Source organism: Colias eurytheme, chromosome 8 (assembly GCF_061535395.1).
Source record: "Colias eurytheme isolate Ceu_HAF_F1 chromosome 8, ilColEury1 Martin Lab GWU primary, whole genome shotgun sequence".
Taxonomy (NCBI): domain Eukaryota; kingdom Metazoa; phylum Arthropoda; class Insecta; order Lepidoptera; family Pieridae; genus Colias; species Colias eurytheme.
The window spans coordinates 1,649,693-1,675,038 of NC_142987.1; the positions used below are offsets into that span (position 1 = coordinate 1,649,693).

Below are 25,346 nucleotides of genomic sequence, written 5' to 3' on the forward strand. Positions count from 1 at the left end.
TGTTGTATCATTACGAAGTTGAACAATTTAGTTTTATGGGACTTACTGAAGAAACACAATAAAACAACAAGCTGAATAAATAAGCTTTATTTGGCCAAACTATTACATCGCATACAACTTTACACTATTGAAATAATTGTAATAACAAAATTCATAAAAATAGCACGAAAATAATCAATATAATATTATACATTAAAGAATTTTAAACTAGTACTTCCAACGGATTTATAATTATAATACTTGTCCTACGATACGTAATTCTGTGAAAAACTTTATTCAAAATTGTTTATAATTTATAAAAGGAAGCCTTAATATATAGCCAAATGTACGTACAAACAAGATGATATATAATATATATAACATCTTTGTACATTCGATTACAGCACTCCTTACCTCCACGCTCAAGCAGTTATTCCAACACTATCTTTTCTGATATATTTCCGACCCTTTTAACATGAGTGACAAATGTTACATTCTATTTATCGCAATTATTATGAATATTATTTGATTGAAGCACTATTTTATATATATACCATAGACTATAAAATTTGCCACTCACATTACTTTCTAAACGTAAGCTTTCATACAATCTCCATCAAAAACGGTCAAATAACCACGCATTATAGCACTGTCGAGCCGTTCCACACTATCCGAGGATACATACATACAAAAATTAATACTTTATTTAAATTATTATTGCCATTTCGTCTCTGGCACTGCATTGTTTAGAAGCTACGTATTAAAAATAGACTATGTCCGTGCACCAACGACGCATGTACAAATATATATCTGTCTCGCTCTCTCTTATAGAATTACTGTTAAGGCGAAGTGGGATAGATATTGTTACGATTCTCTCATTTCGTCACAGAGTAAAAAATCTGTAGAAAATGAACACACACACAAAAATATAGTTTTTTTATTATATTTATTATTGTTTGTTTGTAAGACCAGAGGCTTGGTTTGGCTAAAATGCTTCTAGGAATGCCGATGTCAGCATTTGTGTCGATATTTTAGAGTTATTAAGAAAAATTACCGTTTTACTTAACACCGAATTTTATGAATATAATTAATATTAATATTAGTAAAAATTCCGAATATTATTCGATATAGATATAGAAATGTTGTTAGCCTGTTGTAAATTCCATTGAATGAGTAATAACGTTTTAACGTTTTCTACGAAACAAATTAGTAAATTCTAGAACGGCGTAAGTAAAAATGACTACGTTTTATTATAAAAATCGACACTAAAAAATCTATCTCGGAAACGTATGTACCTATTAAACAGTACTATTACTAATACTAGACCTACTGCTATTATAATCTACGCATTTACGAATATGACGAGAAATAAAATCATGCGTAGTATTGTTGAAAGAAAAATCTTGTGATATCATCGTAAATATATAAAAATATTGGCTTATCTATTATTTATATTAAATTTAAAAATACACGAATAATTTCTTGAATTAATTTGAATAGTCCAGTCCTTATGTAAACGAATTAAAATGCACTATTTAGTCAATTTTAAGGCGACGTATGCACGAGCGTTTAGAACGCGGCGTTTCTTAAACCATGAATCTACGAAGAACATTATAATTTTTGGTATCATATGTATGGGCGTTCGAAACGCTCGTGTATAAAACGCCTAACTGTACACCAAAGCCGAGCTATATAGCTCTCATTCAGCCGTCAAACCTGGATTGGACTGCACGAAACAGATTATGTGCGTTTTACTTCCAAGCGGGGTGCGAGATCGATTTAGATTAAGGGCAGTGATACACTTAGCGTTTTGTGACTTTTATACCCATTTTTTAAGTATAGCTAGGTAATTAAATAGGTATTGAATGATATTTTATAATCATTCAGAAATAAGTAATACATAGGTATTTAATAGATTGTTAACTTTACAATATTTGTCTCGTTTCCGTCACACTTACTTATTTATCTTAAAAACTTACTACAGCACATATTAAACGTGTTGCAAATATGACACAAACATTAAAAATTTTAGAATATGTATTCCATTTCTTTCAAAGATTAACCAACTATTATTACCCCTTTATTCTTTTGTCAATACATTTTAGACCTTTTATTTGAAACATTCCAATTTGAACATATCATCTAAAAACCCCTAGTTTCATAGAAGGCCCGTGTCCCAGCAGTGGGAACATATTATATGGGCTGATGATGATGATTGCATTTAGTTATGTTTGATTTTACGCGAGTATACGTTTAAAATTTAAAGACTTTAACGGATTTTATACACGATTTATTCGCGAAAAAGAAGTCTTTAATTTCTAAATGCTGATGATGTCGAACAAAAAAACTATTTATCTCAATAAATCACATTTAAAATCCGTTAAAATCTTTTATTTCTAAACGTGTGAACAACAAAAAATCACATCCCCAAAATCGGATCTATAGATCATCGATCTCTGCACACCGTCGCACGTAACCCCGGTCCCCCCTAGTCCTTCCAATCCCTCTTGATCTCGAAGGTCCATTCCCATTGGAGATGAATGTTCTTATCATCGTCTGTAAAGAGACTGTTCACTGAATAACTCCCTCTTGCCATGAGGCCACTGGGCGCATCTTCGGGGGGAGTCGTGTACGATTGTATCTCCGTCTTGGGGGGGTACGAGCCGACCATGTGCGTCATTTTGTCCACTGTAAGTGAGAAATTTTATTATTAGTAAGGAAAATTATGTTTTTAAAGCATCAAAAATAGTAGTGTAACCGATTTTTGGCGTATGGGTAATATTAAACTTAAAAGAGGTAAATTTGTTTATTATACTCCAGAAATATAGCTTCGTGAACATTGGTAGTTTGCGAATGTGTGCAAATTGTTTGCATTTTATCCATGTTACAGCTATTTTTAAACCTGCATTTGCAAAGCATGGGATATTATAACTATACTCTGTCCATTATATTATTTGCTTTTTGACAGCTTCACGCCTATGTAGGATTGTATTGTCTATGTTAAAATGTCATACAAATAATTATCGTACTTCATGGACAGGTCCCGCCCACTTAGTGTGATGCCTACACAGAATTATTCAATGATGGGTCGATAGATTAAAATAATCGATAGAAATACTCTGTAAAATATATCCGATACAGAAAAACTCTTCTATTATGTTATATAATTTAAACGTAAAGACAGCCAAATTGTAAGATAGAAACCAATAAATAATAAAATATTAGTTTAGTTTAGTTTTAACATACAATGCATAGATATGTGGTCTTATTATTACATATCTTATTAGTATGTTTACGTTGTAATTATTATTTACGTACCTGATTCGATTTATGATAATATTTTGAATTTATAAATTATAATTTAAATGGTATCACAATCGATAATCTTTTGAACATCACTTCTGGTATCACCCGTCGAGCTGTCAAAAAGCAATTCTTATAGTGGACAGACTATACTCACATATAAGATAAGCTTTACTACACTATTATCTAAATAACCTAAAATCTAAATTATTAAATTCAGAGAGTAATTTATCTATTACAATATGGTTTCATTAAGGACCAATTGAAATCTTCTTTAAAATCTTAAACAGTAATGATACGAAACATATGTTTTACAACACTGAAAATCCTATATCTTATACCTTTTCATAAACATATCAGGAACATTTAAAGAAAACCCAAAATATGTAACCTATGTAACTATTAACAACACAAATAACAACATTTATTAATAATCATTACACTTTAATAACACACTAAACAGAGCTTAAAATTCACACACCGTACATATCTATATTTGTCTCACAATATAACTTATAAATAGGCATGTAATTATAGATATGGAATATTAATTTGGCGTACATACCGGGCGCTGTCCGAGGTTGCATGAAATTAATGTTTCGCATAAATAAGAGTATTAAAAAGCGATTTATTATTGTATAGAATAGAAAATTTATAATGCAAAGGCTAAATTTTGTATTGAAATAAAATTTCATATAAATCGCAAACTAATATGTTGATCTAGGCTGAATATTTTTAAGTATAATGTGACTGAATAAAAAGCATTTTTCGATGAATATTGTTAGAAGATTCCTTAGAATTAATATTGTATCAATTACATACATATACTAATATAAATATAAAATGATGCTCACAAATTATTGAAATTATGACTGCACTGTGTCTGTCTAACACAGCTAAAACAATATTGATGAACTTTGGCAAGAATATAGTTAAAGCTTCAAGGTAAAAAATTGCAGATTTAATTTAAAATATTTGAGGATTGTTCTACGAAAATAAATGAGGACAATATTATGAATAAGAAATTATTTTCTCGCTATAACGGGAAGGGAACGCAAGCGAAGCCGCAGGCCAAAGTTTGTATAATATACATCAGATACACGTGATATCTATCTATAGGTATAAATAATATCTTCAGAAATATAAAGGTTATTTTATAAGCTCGTTTCGCATTAGGAAACCCTATTGCTACGTACATATACAGTCAGATTAAGCAACCAATAACATAAATATATAAAAAATATACAGTGGTGGACGTATGATTAGAAACAGCTAACACGATGAATTAGTCATCACATTTATTTAAAATTTGAGTAACAACGTATAAGAAATTAAGCATTATTTAATATGTAATAGAACACTCTTTTATGTAGTTTCATAAGAAATTGCTCAATTTTAATCAAACGTTAGCTTAAATAAAAAAAAAAGCAATTTCAAGTGAAGTCTGATTTTCGAGTGCTGGCAGCCTGGACAACAAATTAGAAACAAAACGTTTCGAGTGTTCCAAATTCAAAATCTGTTGAAATGCCGCTAATATTTTTTTCTTCTACAAATATTTGCGCCGTTTTTTAAACGTTCTGTCGACATTTTCTGAAATTTAATTAACTTTGCTTTAAAAATGGGTAAAAGTAAGAGTTGTGACCCATCAACAAGGAAAGTAATTTTAAGTTTACATTTTGACAAAAACTGGACCTACAGAAAAATTTCAAATCATTTAGAGTGTTCGGTAAAAAAGGTGTTCAATGCTATACACTATTTCAAAAAGCATGGTACTTATGATCAAGTGCCTAGAAAAGCTCGACAAAGAAAAACCACTGTTCGCGAGGATAGGCTAATGATTCGATTGGCAAAGATAGATCTATTTAAAGGTTCCAATTCTATTAGGAAAGAAGTTTTTTCTGAAGATGACCCACGCAATGTGTCCTCGAGACTGGTTCGCAGGCGGTTAGTCGAGGCAAAGTTGTTTGGAAGAGTCGCCAGGAAAGTACCGCTTCTTACTAGGCAGCATAGGGAACGACGATTGGCATTTGCTAATAAATATTACACGTGGACAGTCCGCCAGTGGAAAAAGGTTTTATTTTCGGACGAAACTAAAATTAATTTAATAAATTCTGATGGCAAACGATACGTGCGTCGTCCAGTTAACCAGGCTTTTGATAATAAATACACAAAAAAGACAGTTAAACATGGCGGAGGAAACATTAAAGTATGGGGTTGTTTTTCGGGGGATGGCGTCGGGCCTGTGAAAAAAATAGAAGGGAAAATGGATCAATTTCAATATAAAAGTATATTAGAACACACAATGATTCCATACTCGGAAGAAAATTTACCAGTGACATGGATATTTCAGCATGACAATGATCCTAAACATACTGCTCACTCAGTTAGAGAATTTCTTAGAGAACAGTTGGTATCTGTATTAGAGTGGCCAGCAAACAGTCCGGATCTAAATCCAATCGAAAATTTATGGCATATTGTTAAAAAATCATTGTCCACAAAACGTATCTCTAATACCACTGAACTTTATGACGCATTTGTAGAAGTTTGGAGCAATATTCCCCTGCAAACGTGTGAAAATCTTATACAATCTATGCCACGACGTTGTAAAGCCGTTATCGACAACAACGGCTTCCCTACTAAATATTAATGGATAAGTTATTAATAAATTAGCCTTTAGTACATTATTTTCATGATTATTAATTTTTATTCAAATTAAATTTTAACTTTATAACCTTTCACTCTTGTGTTTCTAATTTGATGTCCACCCTAAAGAATAAATCTTATAAGCAGTGCCATATATTTTTCTTGTTTTTTAAATAAATAAATTATTTGGAACTTCGAAAATTACATCAAATCACACTCAGTGATGTCGATAATATGAAAACACTGATAAATCTTCTTTGCTTATTTTAATATTATTAATTATCAAGTTAATTCGTAGAGGAAACGGTGTCTATCCTTAGTGTATCTAATTAAACGTCCACCACTGTATATTTTAGTCTATCGAATAAGAGATAAAAGCAGCATGCTGAAGCTGAAGAGTTTGTTTGAACGCGTGAATCTCAGGAACTACGGGGTCCGATTTGCAAAATTCTTTCAGCGTTAGATATAGCCAATTTATCGAGGAAGACTAGAAGAATAGGCTATTTATCATCACGGTAAAACCAAAAGGAGCGGAGCAATATGTCGTTTTCCACTGACAGTCTGTCTGTTTACTTAGATCTTTAAAATTACGAAACATATTTTGATGGGTTTTTTTAATAGACAGTATTATTCAATAGGGAGGTTTTAATATAATTTTATATTATAATAAATATTTCCGTCTGTGCTTTAAGGGTGTTAGAATAAGCAATATCCAAGTAACAAATATATAATAATACATATAAATAAATAACTATTATATCGAAACTCACCAGGCACCCCCATACGATACGTCTTCTGAACATATTTCAGCCCGTGCACGATTTCACGCTGCACTATGAAGTCGATCCTTATCCGGTATTGCACGCCCTCTTTTATCACGAACACCTGGAAGTTATGAATTAATAATTGAATTAATGAATGAATAAATGAATGAAGGATAGTTAAAAGTCATTTATCTATCGATATAAAATATCAGAGTTGAGGGAACATTGTAGTTGTTTCTCCTTTTAAAAGGAGTTCAACATAGCTTTGTATGTTATGTGTTTTTGTTTAGTGGGATACCTAGGTATTTATATATCCTAAGTGGAAAGACCTTTAGTCTTCAATAGTTAAGAATCACATTGAATCAATATTGAAGTCAGTTGGAAAATGCATGTGTATATTTCAAAATCCTGTGTATTTATAAGCTCACAATTGAAGTAAATGCTTGCACATTACTACCATAAATTTGAAGTTCAATCTTTAAAACATGTCAATACCAAATCATTATGAATACAAATGCAAAAAATAATTAACCAACTTCAATATTCGATAATGATTCATATAACGACTATTTCAACAGCACTAAAACATTTTCCCACTCTCGAGAAATGATTTACGGATCTATAGATCACTTGAACCGATAGGGTAGATCAAACGGAATCTTTCGAGTTGGCAATGACGGTTATCAGTGTTAACAGCACAATGAATAATATTATTTACCGCTTGCCATCCGTCAAATATAATACGTGTTATGGGTTGTGGTGTTGCCAGCTTATTAATGGGAATGTTTTCGAGAGCTTTTTATTATTTATAAATAGTGTGGTAAATTTTAAAAGATAGTGGTAATATAGATGTAGGTAGTAGACATGTGCGCCGATGCTCTTTTGACCGGCGGCGGCGTCTAGCATCTTATTTGCCGGCGGCGGCGGCGTCATCGGCGTAATCGGCGTGGATGGGGAAAATGAGTAAAATACGCCTAAATCTCCATTAAATTTCTTATTTATACCATTGGCGACACTCAAAATCAGAAAAAAAAAACAAGGAATTATAAAATAGGGAAGTACGAGCAAAATATAAATGACAAGTACAAATAATATGCAAATTATTTTACCTTTTGTACTTGTTTCTTGCACATGTCATCTGAATCGGCCTTAACAAAATTGTCGTCATGTGGGATAGTGATGTCTACCAAGAAAATCCTGGAAGTTGCTCGGTCCATCACCACAATATCAGGTCTATTCGCTAGAATAGTCCTGTCTGTGATGATGGGTGATCCTAGTACCATTTGGCACGGTTATTTTCCAGGACCGGCTCCGGCGCGTACTTGTAATAAGGCACTTTTCCGTCAAGAAGGCCATACTTAAGAGCGAGCTCTTGGTGGATAATCCTAGCTGCTAGGTTGTGCCTGTGCAAGTACTCAGTGTTGGCGAGCATGGAACAACCGGAAGTAACATGTCGGAGAGTTTCTCCAGGACGGTGACACATACGACATAAGTCCTGGGTCCCGTCCTTTATGATGTACTTCCGATAATTATTCGTTTTAACCACCTGATCCTGTATCGCACAGACAAAACCCTCGGTTTCCCCAAAGAGGTCACCAAAACGCAGCCAGTGAACGGAGGACAAGAAATCTACATGAGGTTCATGCAGAATCCTGTGAAACCTACCGTGTAGCTCTTTCTATTTCCATATGGCCTCCCTGTCGGAAATGCTGAGCATCGCCGGCTTTTGCCAGTCCTGTTTGTTCAGGGACAGGGGAGTGAGTCCTTTGTCACATTCTATGACTTCAGCATGGATTGCATAGCCAACATTGCGAGGAAATAGTCTCTGAGTTTGCATATCTCACGATTGTGCAACAATATATTAATTTATTATTATTATATATTTAAAAATACTAATTCTTTATTTAAACTATATACGCCGATGACGCCGGAAAAAAAATCGGCGGCGTCGGCGTGACTGAAACGGCCGGCGGCGTGCGCCACGCCGATCGGCGCACATGCCTAGTAGGTAGTGTATTGCATCGTTTTTTACCCGAATTTCTTTCACATTCAATCATGAAGTGGTATTGTAATTTGTTTAATTATTATCTCATAGCCCCTTTTTAATTAAAATCAGTGAATTTTTCTTCTGCTAAACCTTGAGATAAAATATGTGGCAAGTATTCATAACTAAACTATTCTTGAAAAATAAAAAATACTTATTGTATGTTTGCAAATACCAAATTCATCAAATCATTTTAACCCTACCAATAAACGCGGAAGATTAACAACATCATTTAGCCTGTCAATTTTCCCACTCAAGCGCACACTTACAATTCGACACACCCAATCATGTATTTACCTACCTACGCCCCGCGGATTCACCCGCGGGCATGAATTAGTTTTTTCCTTTTAATCCTAACTTTTAATGAAATATCAGTATATAATATATAATATATATAATAGCCTAAGTTACTCCTTATAACAACAGCTCTGTCAGTGAAAGTATTTTCCTATATCCATACATGCATTTAGTAAAAATCGGTTATTCCAATACTAAAAACAGACGTTCCAATTTTATTATGGGTATCATTTAAGCTATCACCAATTTAATTAGTTTTGTGTTTCTTAAATAATAGGGTTTGTCCTCAAAATAGTAGATCTGTCACCAAAATGTAGTCACCAAACAATGCAAAATCAGTTCCACAATAAATCACCTAAAATCCTGAAATATCTAGACCTTATATTTCAGGATTTTAGGTGATTTATTGTGGAACCAAATAAATGTTTTTGTATGTATTATATTAGGTGTGTCCTAATAAGTATTTAAGCAAACTAATTTAAAGAGATCACCAATAAATCATATTATGTTACTAGAAAATTGTATTAAGTTCAAATAAAAAATTAGGGTTGTCGTCATCGTTTCAACCAAAAGATTCTGTTACTTAACTAGACTCCCAAGGTTCTAAATTTCCACTGGTAGTATAAATTATATTTAAATTTAGCAGAGTAGTAAATAAAACAATTAAAGTCAAAATAATCAATATTTATTGTTTAAAATAATTACCACTGAACAATTAGCGCTGGTTTAAAATAGCTGGCTTATGGCTAGCAGAATAGTAGATAAAAAACTTAATTAAAGTTAAAATATTTTTAAAGCGCGCCAATTTGTCTCCGCCCCTTTGATCATTTTTTCATTAAAATTATAAATTGATGTATTAAATTGGTAACGAATACTATTAATTTAATATATGAACGAAATAAAATGTTACTAATGTATTGGTGACAAAATATCAAATAAAAAGGAGTCGCAGTCAGGGATCGATAATCGATTTATTTGGTGACAGATCTACCATTCTGAGCACAGAGCTATTATTTAAGTAACAAAACTGTTATTATAAGAACGAAGTTTATATTCATGTAATGCAATATAATTTTATTGGTTATCGATCTCTTATTTTACACATATATTAACATTAATTTGATAATTCATTCATACCTGGGAACAATTTTTGTTTATCTGAGAACGAAAATATTTCGTGGTGATAGATCTATTTATTGGGTGATACAACTTGATGACAAATATAAATTTTGGTGATAGAAAATATAGTTCCCTTTTATTATTGGTATAGATAATATCTAGACTTATTTTATCTGAGTCTGCTTGCCTGGCACGTTGCCAGACCGTGGCACGAGGTGCAAACTGCACCTGTCCGGTCTGTCATCAACCGTTTGACAGGCTATTTGTCTGGTTGCGTAATACTTGTGATATATCGCCTTGTAAACGGCTAGACGATGGAGTTATATTGTCGTGTTACTAATTATTTGAAATTGTGTGTTAATTTTGAGATATGGATTGATGAAGTTTGCAAATTATGTGTATGGTAGTAAATTTTTTAATCGTTATTTTGTCCATTCAGTAAGCGTGTAAATACGTTGTCCTAATCGCGTAAAATAAACTCTAACATTTATTAAAAAAAAGAGCGTGTGTGCCGAGCACACGTGTCAGAACAGAACCTCTTTGGCAAGATTAAAAAAAATCCTCGCCTTAGTCCATGACGTGACGGTATTGCCATGACGCGACCTTCAAATTTTACTCTCAACGCAACTAAAGAAGTTTCACTTCAAAAATAAAAATTCTGCAAGAAGATTAGAAGTTTATCTAATCTCTTTTCAAACCGAGATTGAACATTAGATACTAGTTATTATTTAACAAATAAACTCAAATCATATACATTCCTGTAGGTATAAACACATATATGTGTATCATTCCCTTGAAACCAATATGAAACCTATTTGATTGCATGATTACTTCTAAATCGATACATAGACCTTCGTGTCAGCAACTATTTCAATTATTTTTTCAATTTATCGCTAGAATGAGTCCTATAAAAATATATAAAGTATTGAAGGTAGTATTATATTATGTAGTATCCCTATTAATATAATAAATGCGAAAGTAACTCTGTCTGTCTGTCTGTCTGTTACGCTTTCCCGCTTAAACCTCTCAACAGATTTTAATGAAATTTGGCACAGACAAACTTTAGACCCAGAGAAAGAACATAGGTTACCTTTTATGGCGTAATATGTACCACGGGCGAAACCGGGCGGACCGCTAGTACAATATACATGGTTGCTGAAGATTCTAAGACAATTTAAAAACTTTTAAAGGAATTTATTTTATTACTAGCTTCCGCCCGCGACTCCGTCCGCGCGGATGTCGGTCTTCGCGTGGATGGTTTATTTCTCCATTTTGAGTAACTCTGACAATGACATCTTATAAATATCTATTGGACCCAAAAACGGTTAGGCCTATAATAATACGCAACGTGTTCGCGGTTCTACAGAACAACGTCTATGGATAAAACTGAAAAATTAAGATTAATTTTTTTCTACGTATTTTTCCAGGAATAAAAGTATCCTATTTTACGCCCAGGATAATAAGGTATAATTATACCAAGTTTCATCGAAATCGAACCGGTAGTTTTCGCGTGATGTCTTCACATACAGACAGACAAAAATTTTTTTAATCACATATTTGGGTTTGGTATCGATCCAGTAACACCCCCTGCTATTTATTTTTTCAATATTTTCAATGTAGAGAAATGACCCTTCTACAGATTTATTAGATGTATAGAATAGATTATTAACACAAATATAGCCCTGTCTGTTTATTTCGTTGTATGTCTTGAAAGCTAGTCTAATAGTAATAAAATAAAATAGTAAATAAAATGTAGTTGATGTGTGTGTTTATAAACTCTGCTATAAAATATACATAAAAGTTAAAACATTTACCTTATATGTTTGTTTTTGACACGCTTTTATTAGCTTCACCGTTGATTATTATTAAGATTTTTTATTTTACTAAGACTTGATTATTAAGATTTGCATCTTAAGTATGTAATAAACTGTTTATGTGCAATAAAGATTATTTCATTCATGTAACCGACCCCCATAGACTCGATTTTGACCCTTTTTAAACGCACTGATTTAACTCAAACTTTGTACACTTATCAAGGATCGGTGACAATACAATAATTGCATGAGTGTTTCTTAAAACTATATTAATTGCTAGCTGAGCTGTACGGTTTTACCCGCATTGCCTCACTCCTTTTGGTCTTAGCGTGATGATACTTATACGCCTATAGCCTTCCTCGAGAAATGAGCTATTTAACACCGAAATAATTTTTCAAATCGGACCAGTAGTTCCTGAGATTAGCGCATTTAAACAAAAAAAACTATTCAACTTTATAATATTAGTACCTATAGATTTTATTCTTGTATATATTGTTATCTAATTCTACAATAATCTTTTTTCTAAAATAACTTTCACTATCAGATTTTTTTACTTATACTCAGGCCATCTTAAATGTTTTACTATTTGAGAAGAATAAAAGCATTGAATCGGAAACAATATTATCTTTTCGTTTCAACAAATAGTACATTTCAACAGTAGCGAGCTAACAGGAAACGCGGACCCGTTTCATAGTTTATAAAGGAGGTAAAACTTGCGCGGAAATATAGCTACGTGTGTTTGTATTCTACGTATTTCTATAGCCTATGTATATTGAATAGTGTGGATCGATAATATACTAGTATATAAGTATATTTGTTTGTTACTCATCTTAACGTAATTAATGAATTGAACTCGTGTAAACTTTTAAGTGTTTATTTATACAAAAACAGACATTTTTTATCGCTGTATAAAAATCAAATGCCGAATGAGTAAGATCCTGTAAAGAAGATTCTGAAAAACTCAAATTTAGTAATTTGTCAAAATATTTACTTCACTCATAAAAATAATTCTCAAAAAAAATAACATCTCATCTCAGCACATAGGTAATTTACACATCTCAAAAAAAAAAAACTTACCAAACCAAAATCACAATTTACAAAAATGAAAACACAAAATTACCTGTTTTTTGAGATCAGTGAGGTCCCCAGACAGGTCGAGCTCCAGATCGTCCCTATCTGTGACGCACAGCGCCAGCTTCTTGACGATCACCTTCCTTGGATCGTTCGCGTCTGAAATATTGCTTCATTAGTATTATAATAAAACAAAAATAATTTTATTTTGTAAAAAAGAAGACAAAAAGAAACAGTTTTGTTATCGTAGAGCGTGGCGTTGACTGCTAAGAACGAGGCAATGATTTAATAAAAGGGGAATAATAAAACGAGCGACTGAAAATAAAGTGAGCGACTGATTATGAGATACTGATTTAATAACTTGAGCAGTATGAATTTGAGTAATCGACAAATAAACTAAACAAGCAACGAAAATTAGTTGATAATAAAATACAGATTGAGCGTACTAAAGGAGGATTGTGATTAATCCATTTGATATATTAGAATTCTAACTGTGTGATTACATTACTATATGAGCGACTAAATTACTAGTTGAGCGAATAGATTACTAAGTGAGCGACTAAATTACGCTCATCTAGAGCGACTAAAAACACTAAAATAAATTGTTCAAATAGTTATTTGATAAAACTTTCAAAAACAAATTGAACTGATAGTAACTACTCTGTCCATTATAGTATTTTTCAAAGTGATTTTTCTATTCGAAATACCTCGATTAAGATCACTCAGTATAAATAAATCATATGCCAAATAATGAATATAATACAAGACGTAATTTTGTCATTCAAACAATTAATATTAGGTCGCTCAAATATTATGAAGCTGCTCATTTTGTATTTTATGTAACGCAAATGAATGTTTGTTAGTTGCTGATCTATTAATTTTTCATCGCTCGCAGTCAGTCGCTCACTTAGTAATTCTGTTACCCCAATTTATTATTTTTGTTAACTAAAACTTTAATTTACAGTCACTCGTTTAAATACTACCCTTAATAAAATAACGATCATGTGTGTAACGAATTAAAAAAATATGGATGTTGAGATAACATTAACACCTTGGCCACGGACACCGGCGGCGCGACCGACGGCGCGACGGGCGGCGCGGCAATTCGCGCGGCGCGGTAAGCATGCCACGGGCAGTTGCGTTCGCCGCCGCGACCAGTGTAGACGAGGAGACGAGATGGCTTTATCAAAGTTGTTTGGAGAGTAGCAGCTTTTTTGCTCAAGATTTAATGTTTGGAAGATATTATAGTGGAGTACACGAATTAAATATAAATCGTGTTACAGACGGAGAATTCCACCAAAAATATGAAAAATATAGGCATGATGAAAAATTATGTTGCGGGTGGCTAGACTTCCAAATAGCTGGTCTAGCTAGAATTTCTGCAATAAAAGCTTCCGTCTCCATTTTCGCGAAAAAAAAACAAACTATTTTAAATTAAGTTCGCTCCGGGAGTAGTGGCCTGCGCCGTAATAACTCATACATTTGTTTCGATCGCTAGTCGTGCCGCGCGATTCGCTCGGGGAAATTCGCCGGTCGTCTCGCTGGTCGCCGCTGCGCGTGGCATGCCCAGTACATTTCCATACATTTGATTCATTCGCAAGACGCGCCGCCAGTCGCGCCGCGCGAATTTTCGCTATAGCGAATTGTCCGTGGCCAGCACGTAAGAAGGAGTTTGTAATGTATTTAAGCAAATAAGTAATAAAATACATTTACATATACCAGTTGCATGTGGAAATTTATAAGGAGATTAAACAATAATAAAAGTTTTAGTTCCGTAAATTCTTTGAAAGAATTTTGATGTCTATTACTTTTATGCCCACATTTATTTATTTAGGTATTGAGTGGCCCAAAAATATATTTAACGGACATAATCACGGATATAAGCTAGCAACCATATAGCATAATGACATTATCAAAATATACTATGAATTTTATCATGCCTCCGATGATGTCATACCTCGTGGTATGGACCATATGAATAACATCACATTAGTGCACAAAAAATTGCTCTTACCATCTCGTGTGATTAACCTAATGGGCCCTCTACATATAGTATAGAAGGCCTACATGTGAATAATCGGCCGTCATTGTAAATTTTTTTCATAATCGCCTTAACGGCAACAAACATCGACGATCATTTGTTGGGCCAATGCTGCCCATTGTGTAGAGGGCCCATTAAGCTAGTAAATAGACGAAACTATAATGTCTAGACTTTCGGATCGTGGCGTGTATCCAGTATCACGTATATTTTCATCTGATAACGTTTTTATGACTTTCAGAGTTCAGTTTATAGTCGACGTATGTGTTAGGTAAAACGATTAATAATCATGTGTTTACAGAATATAGATAGGCATTACTGAAGTAACTGTTTGTAAATTGTATTGTCTCTCTCTCTCTCTCTCTCGTGCTCTTTCACGCAAAAACTATCGAATTGGCTGAAAATTATATGTAGATAGATAGATTAGTAAAGTGCTACAATGAATTTCCCTTAGTAGTAAAGTAGTCCCTAAGATGTCCTTATTGATCCTTATTCCTTATAAAAATTTATCTAATCTCTAACTTAAACCACATCACAAAAAGGGAAAACACGAGAGTTACAAAGATAAATGTATTGATAGATAATAGATCTACAAAAATGTTATTTAACAACAAACGGTGAAGGACTTGCGATAGTGGGCTGATAAGATAGGATATTCGAGAATGTGTAAATCATATTGTTGTGTTGATCAATTTTGTTAAATTATTTACGGACATGTATAGGATGCTACTGAAGCGAGGTGTCTCTGTAATATTACTTTGGTTTAATTGAATAACAGATACATTAAATTGTACATGTAAAAAAGTAACACTTGTAGATCAATATCATATTAATTATTAACACGAAAATTTCACATGACACGTGACACCACTACACTCTAAACTTTTAACTATGTTTTCCTGATATTTTTATACATTTTGTACACACACATTTTTGTTACATAACTGATGTTATAAATCTATATATTATTTATTTAAAAGAAAGTTATACTAGCTAAACCATTTAAAGAATAGGTGAAATTCATGGCGAATAAGTAAAAATTAAAGTAAGAACAAGCAAAAAAAAATATTTACAGATTTTAGTGGTCAGCCTATCCGAGTCTAGCCTGGACAATACAGCTAGTTCTATAAAATAGTACATACCAACAATAACAGGGCCAGCTTGCACTTGCCCCAGCAGCGCCTCTTTATACTTCCGCAGCGACTCATCCTCCTGGTCAGCGGCGAGGATCTCCTCGATCGTCTTCTCTGGCGGTGGTCGGTACGAGGATTTGATTTCTTCTTCTTCCGTCTCTGTCTCTTCTTCGGGGGTGCGGGCTACGTCTGGTTCTCCGGACATTGTTATGGCTGCAATGTGTTTATTGGATAAAAAGTGCACATTGCAAGGTATAACGACCTTATATATTGTATACTAGGTTTCCGCCCGCGGCATCTCCCGCGCAGTCAAAGAAAAACCCACATAGTTCCCGTTCCCGTGGGATTTCCGGGATTGCGTCATTTTCCCGAGATAAAAAGTAGTCTATGTCCTTTCTCGGGTATCAAAATATCTCCATACCAAATTTCATGAAAATTGGTTCAGTATTGTAGGCGTGATTGAGTAACAGACAGACAGACAGAGTTACTTTCGCATTTATAATATTAGTATGGATATAATGTCGTTTTTAACGGCGGCCGTACACGGACCTCTTCAAGCAGTTGAGACCGACGGCTTGAAGCCGCGACCGCGCGGTGAACTGTGGACATTCATTCACTGCCGTACACGGACTGCTCGAGCCGTAGCGACCGCTTCAAGCCGTCAACTGAGCGGTTTGTAGCGACAGTTCGAGCAGTTAATGACGGACCGCTCAAGCAGTCGCGAGCCGCCCGTGTACAGCCGCTCTAAGTCGACTGATATAAAAAATATTTAACCATTAGTAACTAAATAACAACAATTCATTCATTATATTAATTGATTAAAGCTGACAAACTATTAAAATATCATAAAACAGGAAAATACATAGATAATCAAAGGAAGTGTCAATTCCTTGGAAATATATCAGTAATATGTATTGCTTTAAAATAAGATTTTTATGGTAATCAGAGCTTCTTTTTAAAAAACTCTGCAAAACAACACAAATATTCAATAGGTAGGTTTTACCTTAGTATTATTCCTACTAATATTATAAATGCGAAAGTTTGTGAGGATGTGTGTGTGTGTTTGTTACTCTTTCACGCAAATTCTACTGAACCAATTACAATGAAATTTAGCACACATATAGAGAGTGATTTGGAATAACACATAGGATAGGTTGTATCACGGAAATCCCATGGGAACGGGAACTATGCGGGTTTACCTTTGAAAACGCGGGCGGGCTCAAACCTAGTATAGATATAAATAGAATAAATAACTGCAGTCAATAATAATGGCACAGCTATTATTAAAATTCCAGTGTAAACTCTAACAATACACATATATAATTTATAATTATTATAGTGTTATAATTACATTAATTGTGTTCTAAATTTTATGCAATTAATTAGCAGATAGTGCAACAAATTGTTTTTTTGTTGTTTTGAGTTTTTCATTCATTGTATTTGTATTTTTTATTTTAATTATTTTACATATTGTGGAATCAAAGGATTTGTAAGCCTTACGCACTATTTGTAATGATTAGACTGAATTTTATATACAGAAATGTTGAACTGTTGTGTAATACAAACAAATCGTTGTTCAGGTTAATTTCGCCAGAATATTTAGTTTAATTTTTTTTGTATGTATTCTTATTAGGTTTCTTAAAATGTTTGTGTTTAAATAAAAAAATATATATAAGTAGTGTTCAATGTTATGGATTTGACTTAGGAATTATGTATGAAGGATTAGTCACTGATTTCTGTTCACTATAATATCAAAATAACTAATACAAAACACAGCGACTTGAATATCGATTTAGTTATAGTATATTGTATTACTATACAGGAAAATAGACCGAAAATTACTTGATTTTCTAAGTATCTCGTTAAACAAATAGATGTGAGTTGCAGATAATGAAATACAATTGTTAATGAAATATCAAATATTTTATTGTATTCTAATGAGTTCATACTGGATGCAATTCCAGAAAAGGTAAGTTTAAAATGATTCATATTTCGTGATAAAGATCGAAGCCGCATAATCGAATTTGGTTACCGCACATTCTGGAACCGCCCTCCACCCTATCGAATTAATAGCTGGAAAATATGATAGCTATAAAGCACCCATGCGACATAGTTATTTATATCTATTGCCGTGATACGATATACAATAACAGAGGACATTATCGGCTTCGTCATTCCAGCGTTGGGGCAAGAAAATCAAGTCGATAAAAGTCAGTTTGCTTACCTTATAAATAATGTAAGAACAATATAAAATAATATTCACAATCAAATTGTAGCACCTATGTTATTTATTTAGAAAATGTCTGTAAGAAATATGGAAAGAAAATTCTATTAATTTGTAAAAAAATCTATAGATCAAAAATGACTGACGTACACAATGCTTCCGGTAGGTAACTTCGCTCTTCTTCATAGAGTAAGCATCTCTGTTATCTATGGTTGTTTGGAGAGCTTTATTTGTCTATGGACATTGATAATCATGAAAGTACTTTTAATAGCTCAGAGGAATAAACCTATACAGCCGTACAAATAAAAACTTGCTTATTCAAACCTTATGCAATGCATAGATATGATAAGAATAAATAAAGAATAAGGATGTCATAATTTCTTACAAATAAATTTGGAATAACGTCGATGTATCTATGCTCACGCTATGCAATAGGCGCGAAGTGGCAACGTCGCAATTCATTCACAAAATTATGAAAAACATTGAAATTGTCTACGGTTAAGCCTTGGTGCTGTCATTTTGCTGACGCTCGTTTGACTTCGTCGAATTTGTTGTGAAGTTTCATCATACGATGTTCTGTTTATTTATTTTTTTAAATATTTATTGGAAATAATTTAAATATATCATTAAATATGCAAGCAAATGATAGATAACGCTATCCAATATCTGGAGAACAGAAGATAAACCCACTTTGAGATAGAGAGTTGCCAAATAACTGGTACTCAAAACATACAACTCCAGGCTTAGAAGATTTATATTTTCAGCGAAAGTGTATATTATTGTGATAAGTTTAGAAATAAGTTTTATGTATATATGGTTTGGCGCATGTTGTAAATAAATAAATCATAATAAATATCAAAAGGGTTTTTCATAATTTCGTATATTTTGACATTTCATACAAAATTTTCCATTTCAATAGGTATGTAATGAAATTATTAATTTGCTCAACTTTTCCTACTTCTCGTATTACTCTCATTGCTATTATCTCAAATTGCTTCTAAAACTTGTAAAACACAGCACAATGTACTAAAAGATATGTTATAACTCGGTTATGTCAGACTTATACTAGGGTGGTAGCCGTAATAAGGACGGAATAGCATTAGTATGCATACATATTACGAAGTTATACTAGGTTACATTTATTTCGTGTTTATTTGTATGATTTTTCCTTATTCTTAGTTTATTCTTTGCATAAAATGTTATAACTCGTTTATTTGTACGGCTGTTAGAGTTCTTATATTGAGACAGAACAAAATACATATTTTCTAATCTACTAACTCTTAGTCAATAACAGCATAAGTCAGATTGAGATAGCGATAGAGTATCTGCACTGTCTTCAAACGTAGCGCGCCTGCAGTCAGTTTGTTTTCCAACCAGCTGGTGGGCTCAGTGCGTCAAGTGTTTTTAACGAAATATTTAGAAAATATAAAGTGTATAGTGTTTCTTTTTATTTGTCAGTGTGCTAAAATGACTATTGTATGTTTAGCTACCGGCTATTACTAGTCGAATGGGAGTTTTGGATGAAAACAATGAAAAAATATCTTTCCATCGGTAAGTGATTTTCAGCAAATTGATAAATATTTATGTTCTAACCCTATTTGAAGGTTTTATCAAGCGCTTTTTTATAAGTTTATGTTGTAACTGTAACATTTACCCACTTTATGGGGTTGTGGAATACAAAAGAATTAAATAATTTTTAAAAAATGTCACAATATTATCACGTTTGGCATTTTGTTTACCACCGTAGTGTTGTAACACATCTAGCGTATATTATCGATTTATGACAAAAAATCTATTTCATATTAACGTTGATTTATTTATTTTGTTTCTTATATCAGATTTATATGTAGTTGTTGTAGCAAATAATAGATGTAAATTTTCTACAGCAGGAAAATAAAAAATACCACGTGGTTGTTTTATTTTACTTATCTGTTTAGTTTGTTGTTTCTCTTTTAGATTATTAATAAATTCATTTTGTTTTAGATTTCCAGAGCTAAATAAACAATGGGTATAAAACATGAGACGTGTAGATTGGACGCCGTCGAAATTTGCTAGATTGTGTTCACTGCATTTCGAGCCTGCGTGTTATCAAGATGGATACTCTAGAAGAATTGTACAATCTTACGCTTACGTTTTTTTTGTTCCTTTAGATAATAAATACATTTGTGTGTGAGTGAATTTTTATTTGGAAATTTTTTTACACATTTACTTTAAATGTGTAACTATGTGAAAATTAAACGGTTGATTAAATGACAGTTCTCATAGATGAGAAACTACTATTGAAATACTTAATATACATGCGTTTTCAAAGAAAAACCCGCATAGTTCCCATTCCTGTGGGATTTACGGGATCAAAAGTAATTTTTCCAAATTTCATTGTAATCGGTTTAGTAGTATTCGCGTGAAAGAGTAACAAACATCCATCCTCACAAACTTTCGCTTTATTAGTAGGATGTAAGGAAAATGTTTTCTTTAAGACTGTCCTTTTATGAACTTGTTAAAATTCATGCTGACTGTGCCTTTCTCCTCACTCCTTTAACTTTATTGATCTTTATTTTAAATTAGTTACATATCAAGTTTTAAAATTTATTTTAAAATATACTAGCTTTCCGCCCGCGTTTTTAAAGAAAATCCCGCACAGTTCCCGTTCCCGTGGGATTTCTGGTATAAAATTTCAATGTAATCGGTTCAGCAGTGAAAGAGAAAGTTATCCATTCTCGCATAATTTCGCATTTATTATATTCGTAGGATTAAACAAATAATGTATTCAACTGAAATTTATGATTAATTTTGTTTTTTTTTTTATTATTTATTATTTCACGAAACCGTAAATGCAAAATGCATCCACGATTTTATCGATTGAAGCACATCCCATCACTATCACCTTCTATCTATCTAAATACGTACCTATAGTAAAAATGGTGCCATGACTATGTTGAAACGTAGCTTGTAGTCTATAGCTATCTCATTCTTTCATACGACGTTTTCTTTAGATAGAGAGAAACAAATATATGTAAATTGTATACGCTTGATACAAGTACTCTATAGGTTTATTGCTCTGAGTTTAATAGTCTCTCAGTAATTAACTGTACTGTAAATTTGAATACGTTGTGCAACAGTGGAGTAGATAATTTTTTTCAGAAGCTTTGCATACATTATATATTGTAATTTAAAAAAAGCAATTGTATGTTTCACTCACAAGTCATTAATTATTAATATCACTATCTTTTTTGAACGATCTTAGAATATTAGGATGTTGTCTATGGTTGGTCTTCTTCTTTTTCTATAATGGCAATGTGGTTTTTGGACAATGTCAAGGGGTCAAAGCGGTCAAAACGTCAAAAAATGAAAATACAAAACATTGTGTTGTTTTGTATGTACTATTTTAATATCAATATAATTATCTAAAAATCTAGGCGACAATAAACTATAATTCTAAAAGAATATGAACACGTTAAGGTATATTATATCCTACAATAATGCTAGTAAGTCTATCTTAATTCTCCCATTACTTTATTCAATATTTATGAATTTTGAAGTTCTAGAGATGTGATTTTAACAATTCCAGAGATATAGATTATTAAACTTGACAAGAGTAACGGATAGCTGCAGTTTACTTAATCCAGTGGCACAAAGTTTAAATAGTTTTCGTTTGTGCACTAACACAACCGATACTGATGATGAAAAGGAAAAAGAAATAGAAAGAATCAAAAGCAATGTAAGTATTTTACTTAAATTGATGTAGATAAGTTCTAAGAAAACAATGGTTACCAATAAAAGTGATCACTTGGTGTGTCAAATCATTTAGTTTAGGTTTTGAGAATCCAGTTATGTATTAGTTACATAACTGGCTTATTTTAGTTTTAAATGAACAAAAAACATGAATAGAAAAAGTTACAGCTATAAGTTTATTCTAGTGATATAGTTACTTGCACTTAACCACAAATAACCATATTGCATTAATATTTAACTTACTATACAAGTGCTATAAATATTCCTATTTAATAATTACAGGCATCTCTCGACGAGCCCCCATCTGCCTGCTGCCAATCAGGTTGTGCCAATTGTGTGTTCATTGTATGGGCGGAGGCGCTAACACAGAAAATGGAGAATGCAGGCCCAGAGATAGGAGAGAAGATATTAAAAATGGTGGACGATCCATCCATGAGGGCGTATTTAGAATTAGAGCTTAGGATGCGTGGGTTGAAAAAGTAATGCTTCACCCTCTTTGTCTAAAACCAAATTAAATATATAATTTTGACTTCATTTACTGTTATATATCTATGCAATAAACTAATGAAGGTAGCTACAATAACACAAAAGTTATGTTACAAGGAATGTTAGATACAAGACCATCCTAGGGTGGGATCCATTATGGTACAGTCAGATACTGCAAAATACTGGTTACTGAAACAATACTCAACTAAAGTTTAGTAGTTATGTTTCAGTCTTATCGTATATTTTAAATTGCCTGATGATGCACTATCAGAAGTCGATGTATATATAACTAAGAAGATATTAGCTAGTTCAATGAAGAAACGAATCTTCAATGGCGGCCAAAGCTGACTTTGACAGATGGTAGGATCAGCGAAAAAGAAAATAAAAATAACGTAAATTGATAATTATTTTATTTATTATTTTGTTAATTATTTTAATTTGTTTGTTGACAAACTGTTTTGTTATGATATTTGTGTATTTATATGAACTATCAAATGACATATACAGAACGCAACAAAATCCCCATTAATACTCGTAGTCTCGTAATTATTAGCCCATAAACTGAACAACTTTCCCCACAGAATATATTATTAAAGAAAATATTATTTACTATAGCAAATACATAATTGTCATTCTAAATATTATAAATGGCGAAAATGTTACAAACTAAAAAAAAAAATTAGGCTCGCCGGTACAATGTTCATATTATTTCTTGTCCATATTTTTTTTTTGGAATTTCAAGGCAATTCTCAAAACTTTAAACTCCAATATCTCAGAAACTAAGTGACTCCTTACCCCCCCCCCCCTTTGGAGGAAGGATTCCCACCACTCCCCCCTCCCCTCCCCACCCCACAAAAACCTTAAATTCGAGGGTTGTATTTGTACACTTCTTCCAAAAATTATAACAGGCAAAATTAAATACATTTTACTTTACCCTATTTTTTTTTGCATACCGTACGGCCGTGTGTGAGCGAGAGGGAATGATAAGCGCCGCCATTGAAGATTCGTTTCTTTAAAGAACTGACTAATAACAACACAGTACCGAAACAAATAACAGATACATTTCAAAATTACAACCTATGTTATTGTTGGGTATGTAAGTTAAAATCAAGCTCTGAGTAACCTGTTGAATTTTTTATTCATTACATAACAATGTAGAATTTAGTTTATTCATTTCTTTCAAATTTAAGGTAAACTAAATATTTAAAAATTTATTGTTTAAGATGTGTATCATAATTGTTTTAGGTGAGAAAAGAGTAGAATAATATTTGTAATATCTTATAGAAAAAATAATTTTATTCTTCATAATATTTTTGTATATTCTTAGATATATTTCAAAGAAGCTGTGCTGGTAGGGTTTCACCCGCATTGCCCCGCTCCTGTTGGTCTTAGCGTGATGATATATAGCCTATAGCCTTCCTCAATAATTGGGCTATCTAACACCGAAAGAATTTTTTCAAATCGGACCAGTAGTTCCTGCGATTAGCGCATTCAAACAAACTAACAAACTCTTCAGCTTTATAATATTAGTATAGATTGTATTCTTCAACTTTGTAAATATGAAGTATGAATAGTATAGAAATAGGAAATATTATTACACTGTTTTTTGTTAATAATAAAACAATTGTTGTTAAAAATAATGCATTTTTCATTTATAGTATTGTTAGATTATTAAATTGTTACTAAATCACTCCATACAAAAACTTTAAAATCCTACAGTTTCTGCAGGGTTACAGCTGCATTTGAAAATGAATCTTAAAAGCTTGTGTGCAGAACAGGAATTCCTTTGTAGGGTATATGGTCAAGTAATAGATGTATTAAACCAAAATAAAACAAATCAGACACAAGTTTATTCAATAGTTTTAAAAACCTCCTAAAAACAATGACATCTGGCTTCATCACAATCAATACAACACACTTTCACAGCACCAATTTGGATGAAATTTAGAATTAATATAGTTGAAATCTAAGGGCCAAAGACTATCTTTAAAATCTCTAAAAAGTTATTTCTTTTATAGGGTAACTAACTAAAAATAATTAATCTATACCACAGAATATATAATAGTAGCTAAATGTCTATACTTAAGCTATGGGTGTATAAATAAAACAAACATGTTTTCTCATTTATTTATTCAATCAATATGTATACATAATAACAAATAATAGCAACAACATTCACTTAAACTATAGATAACCCTAGACATTCAATAATTTGACATTTGGTACATATAAAACGATATCTACTTCATTATCTATGGTACGTGTAAATTTGATTATATCTAAACATTTATAAATAGCTAGTTTAGGTCCGCACGGACGGACAGACAAATTCAGGGTTGGATTGCAGTAAGCATAAATATTATATATACTTTTTTTATATTGGGGAAATCTTCCAAAGATACCCACTGCCCCCGGGGGAGGAGCCGTGGGTTATGTCGGATTCTTACCCACTAAAACCCCACTGTGTTCCGTCGAGCCGCTTTAATGATGGGGCCGCGGGTATTGGTTGGAATTCTTCCGCATTTTAATTATCTAGGTTTTAATTACATATTGAGAGCCTATCTACAGTTTTATAGAGCGTTCAAATGCGTTGTAAATAAGCAATTTTTAAAGGATAAAAGAAAATTTGAGGTCAGGCGTCGCTCAGCAAGACGAAAAACGCGGGTTTGTATCCTGCCTTGTAATCCAGCGTCGTGATA

At 32.5% G+C, this 25,346-nt stretch overlaps 2 protein-coding genes across 2 annotated transcripts; one reads left to right on the top strand and one right to left on the bottom strand.

Annotated features, from left to right (window-relative positions):
* Nucleotides 1-71: 71 nt before the first annotated feature.
* Nucleotides 72-18,610, bottom strand: RhoGDI (rho GDP-dissociation inhibitor). The gene is made up of 5 exons (XM_090104288.1): nt 18,430-18,610; nt 16,215-16,418; nt 13,084-13,193; nt 6,696-6,810; nt 72-2,667 (listed from the first exon to the last, which is right to left on the bottom strand). The coding sequence occupies exons 2-5, from the start codon at nt 16,408-16,410 to the stop codon at nt 2,468-2,470; spliced, it is 621 nt and encodes a 206-aa protein (XP_089960414.1). The 5' UTR covers nt 16,411-16,418; nt 18,430-18,610; the 3' UTR covers nt 72-2,467.
* A 3,137-nt stretch (nt 18,611-21,747) lies between these two features.
* Nucleotides 21,748-22,941, top strand: LOC149906278 (uncharacterized). Its single transcript, XM_090104894.1, has 3 exons — nt 21,748-21,914; nt 21,998-22,147; nt 22,444-22,941. The coding sequence occupies exons 1-3, from the start codon at nt 21,909-21,911 to the stop codon at nt 22,642-22,644; spliced, it is 357 nt and encodes a 118-aa protein (XP_089961020.1). The 5' UTR covers nt 21,748-21,908; the 3' UTR covers nt 22,645-22,941.
* The last annotated feature ends 2,405 nt before the right edge of the window (nt 22,942-25,346 follow it).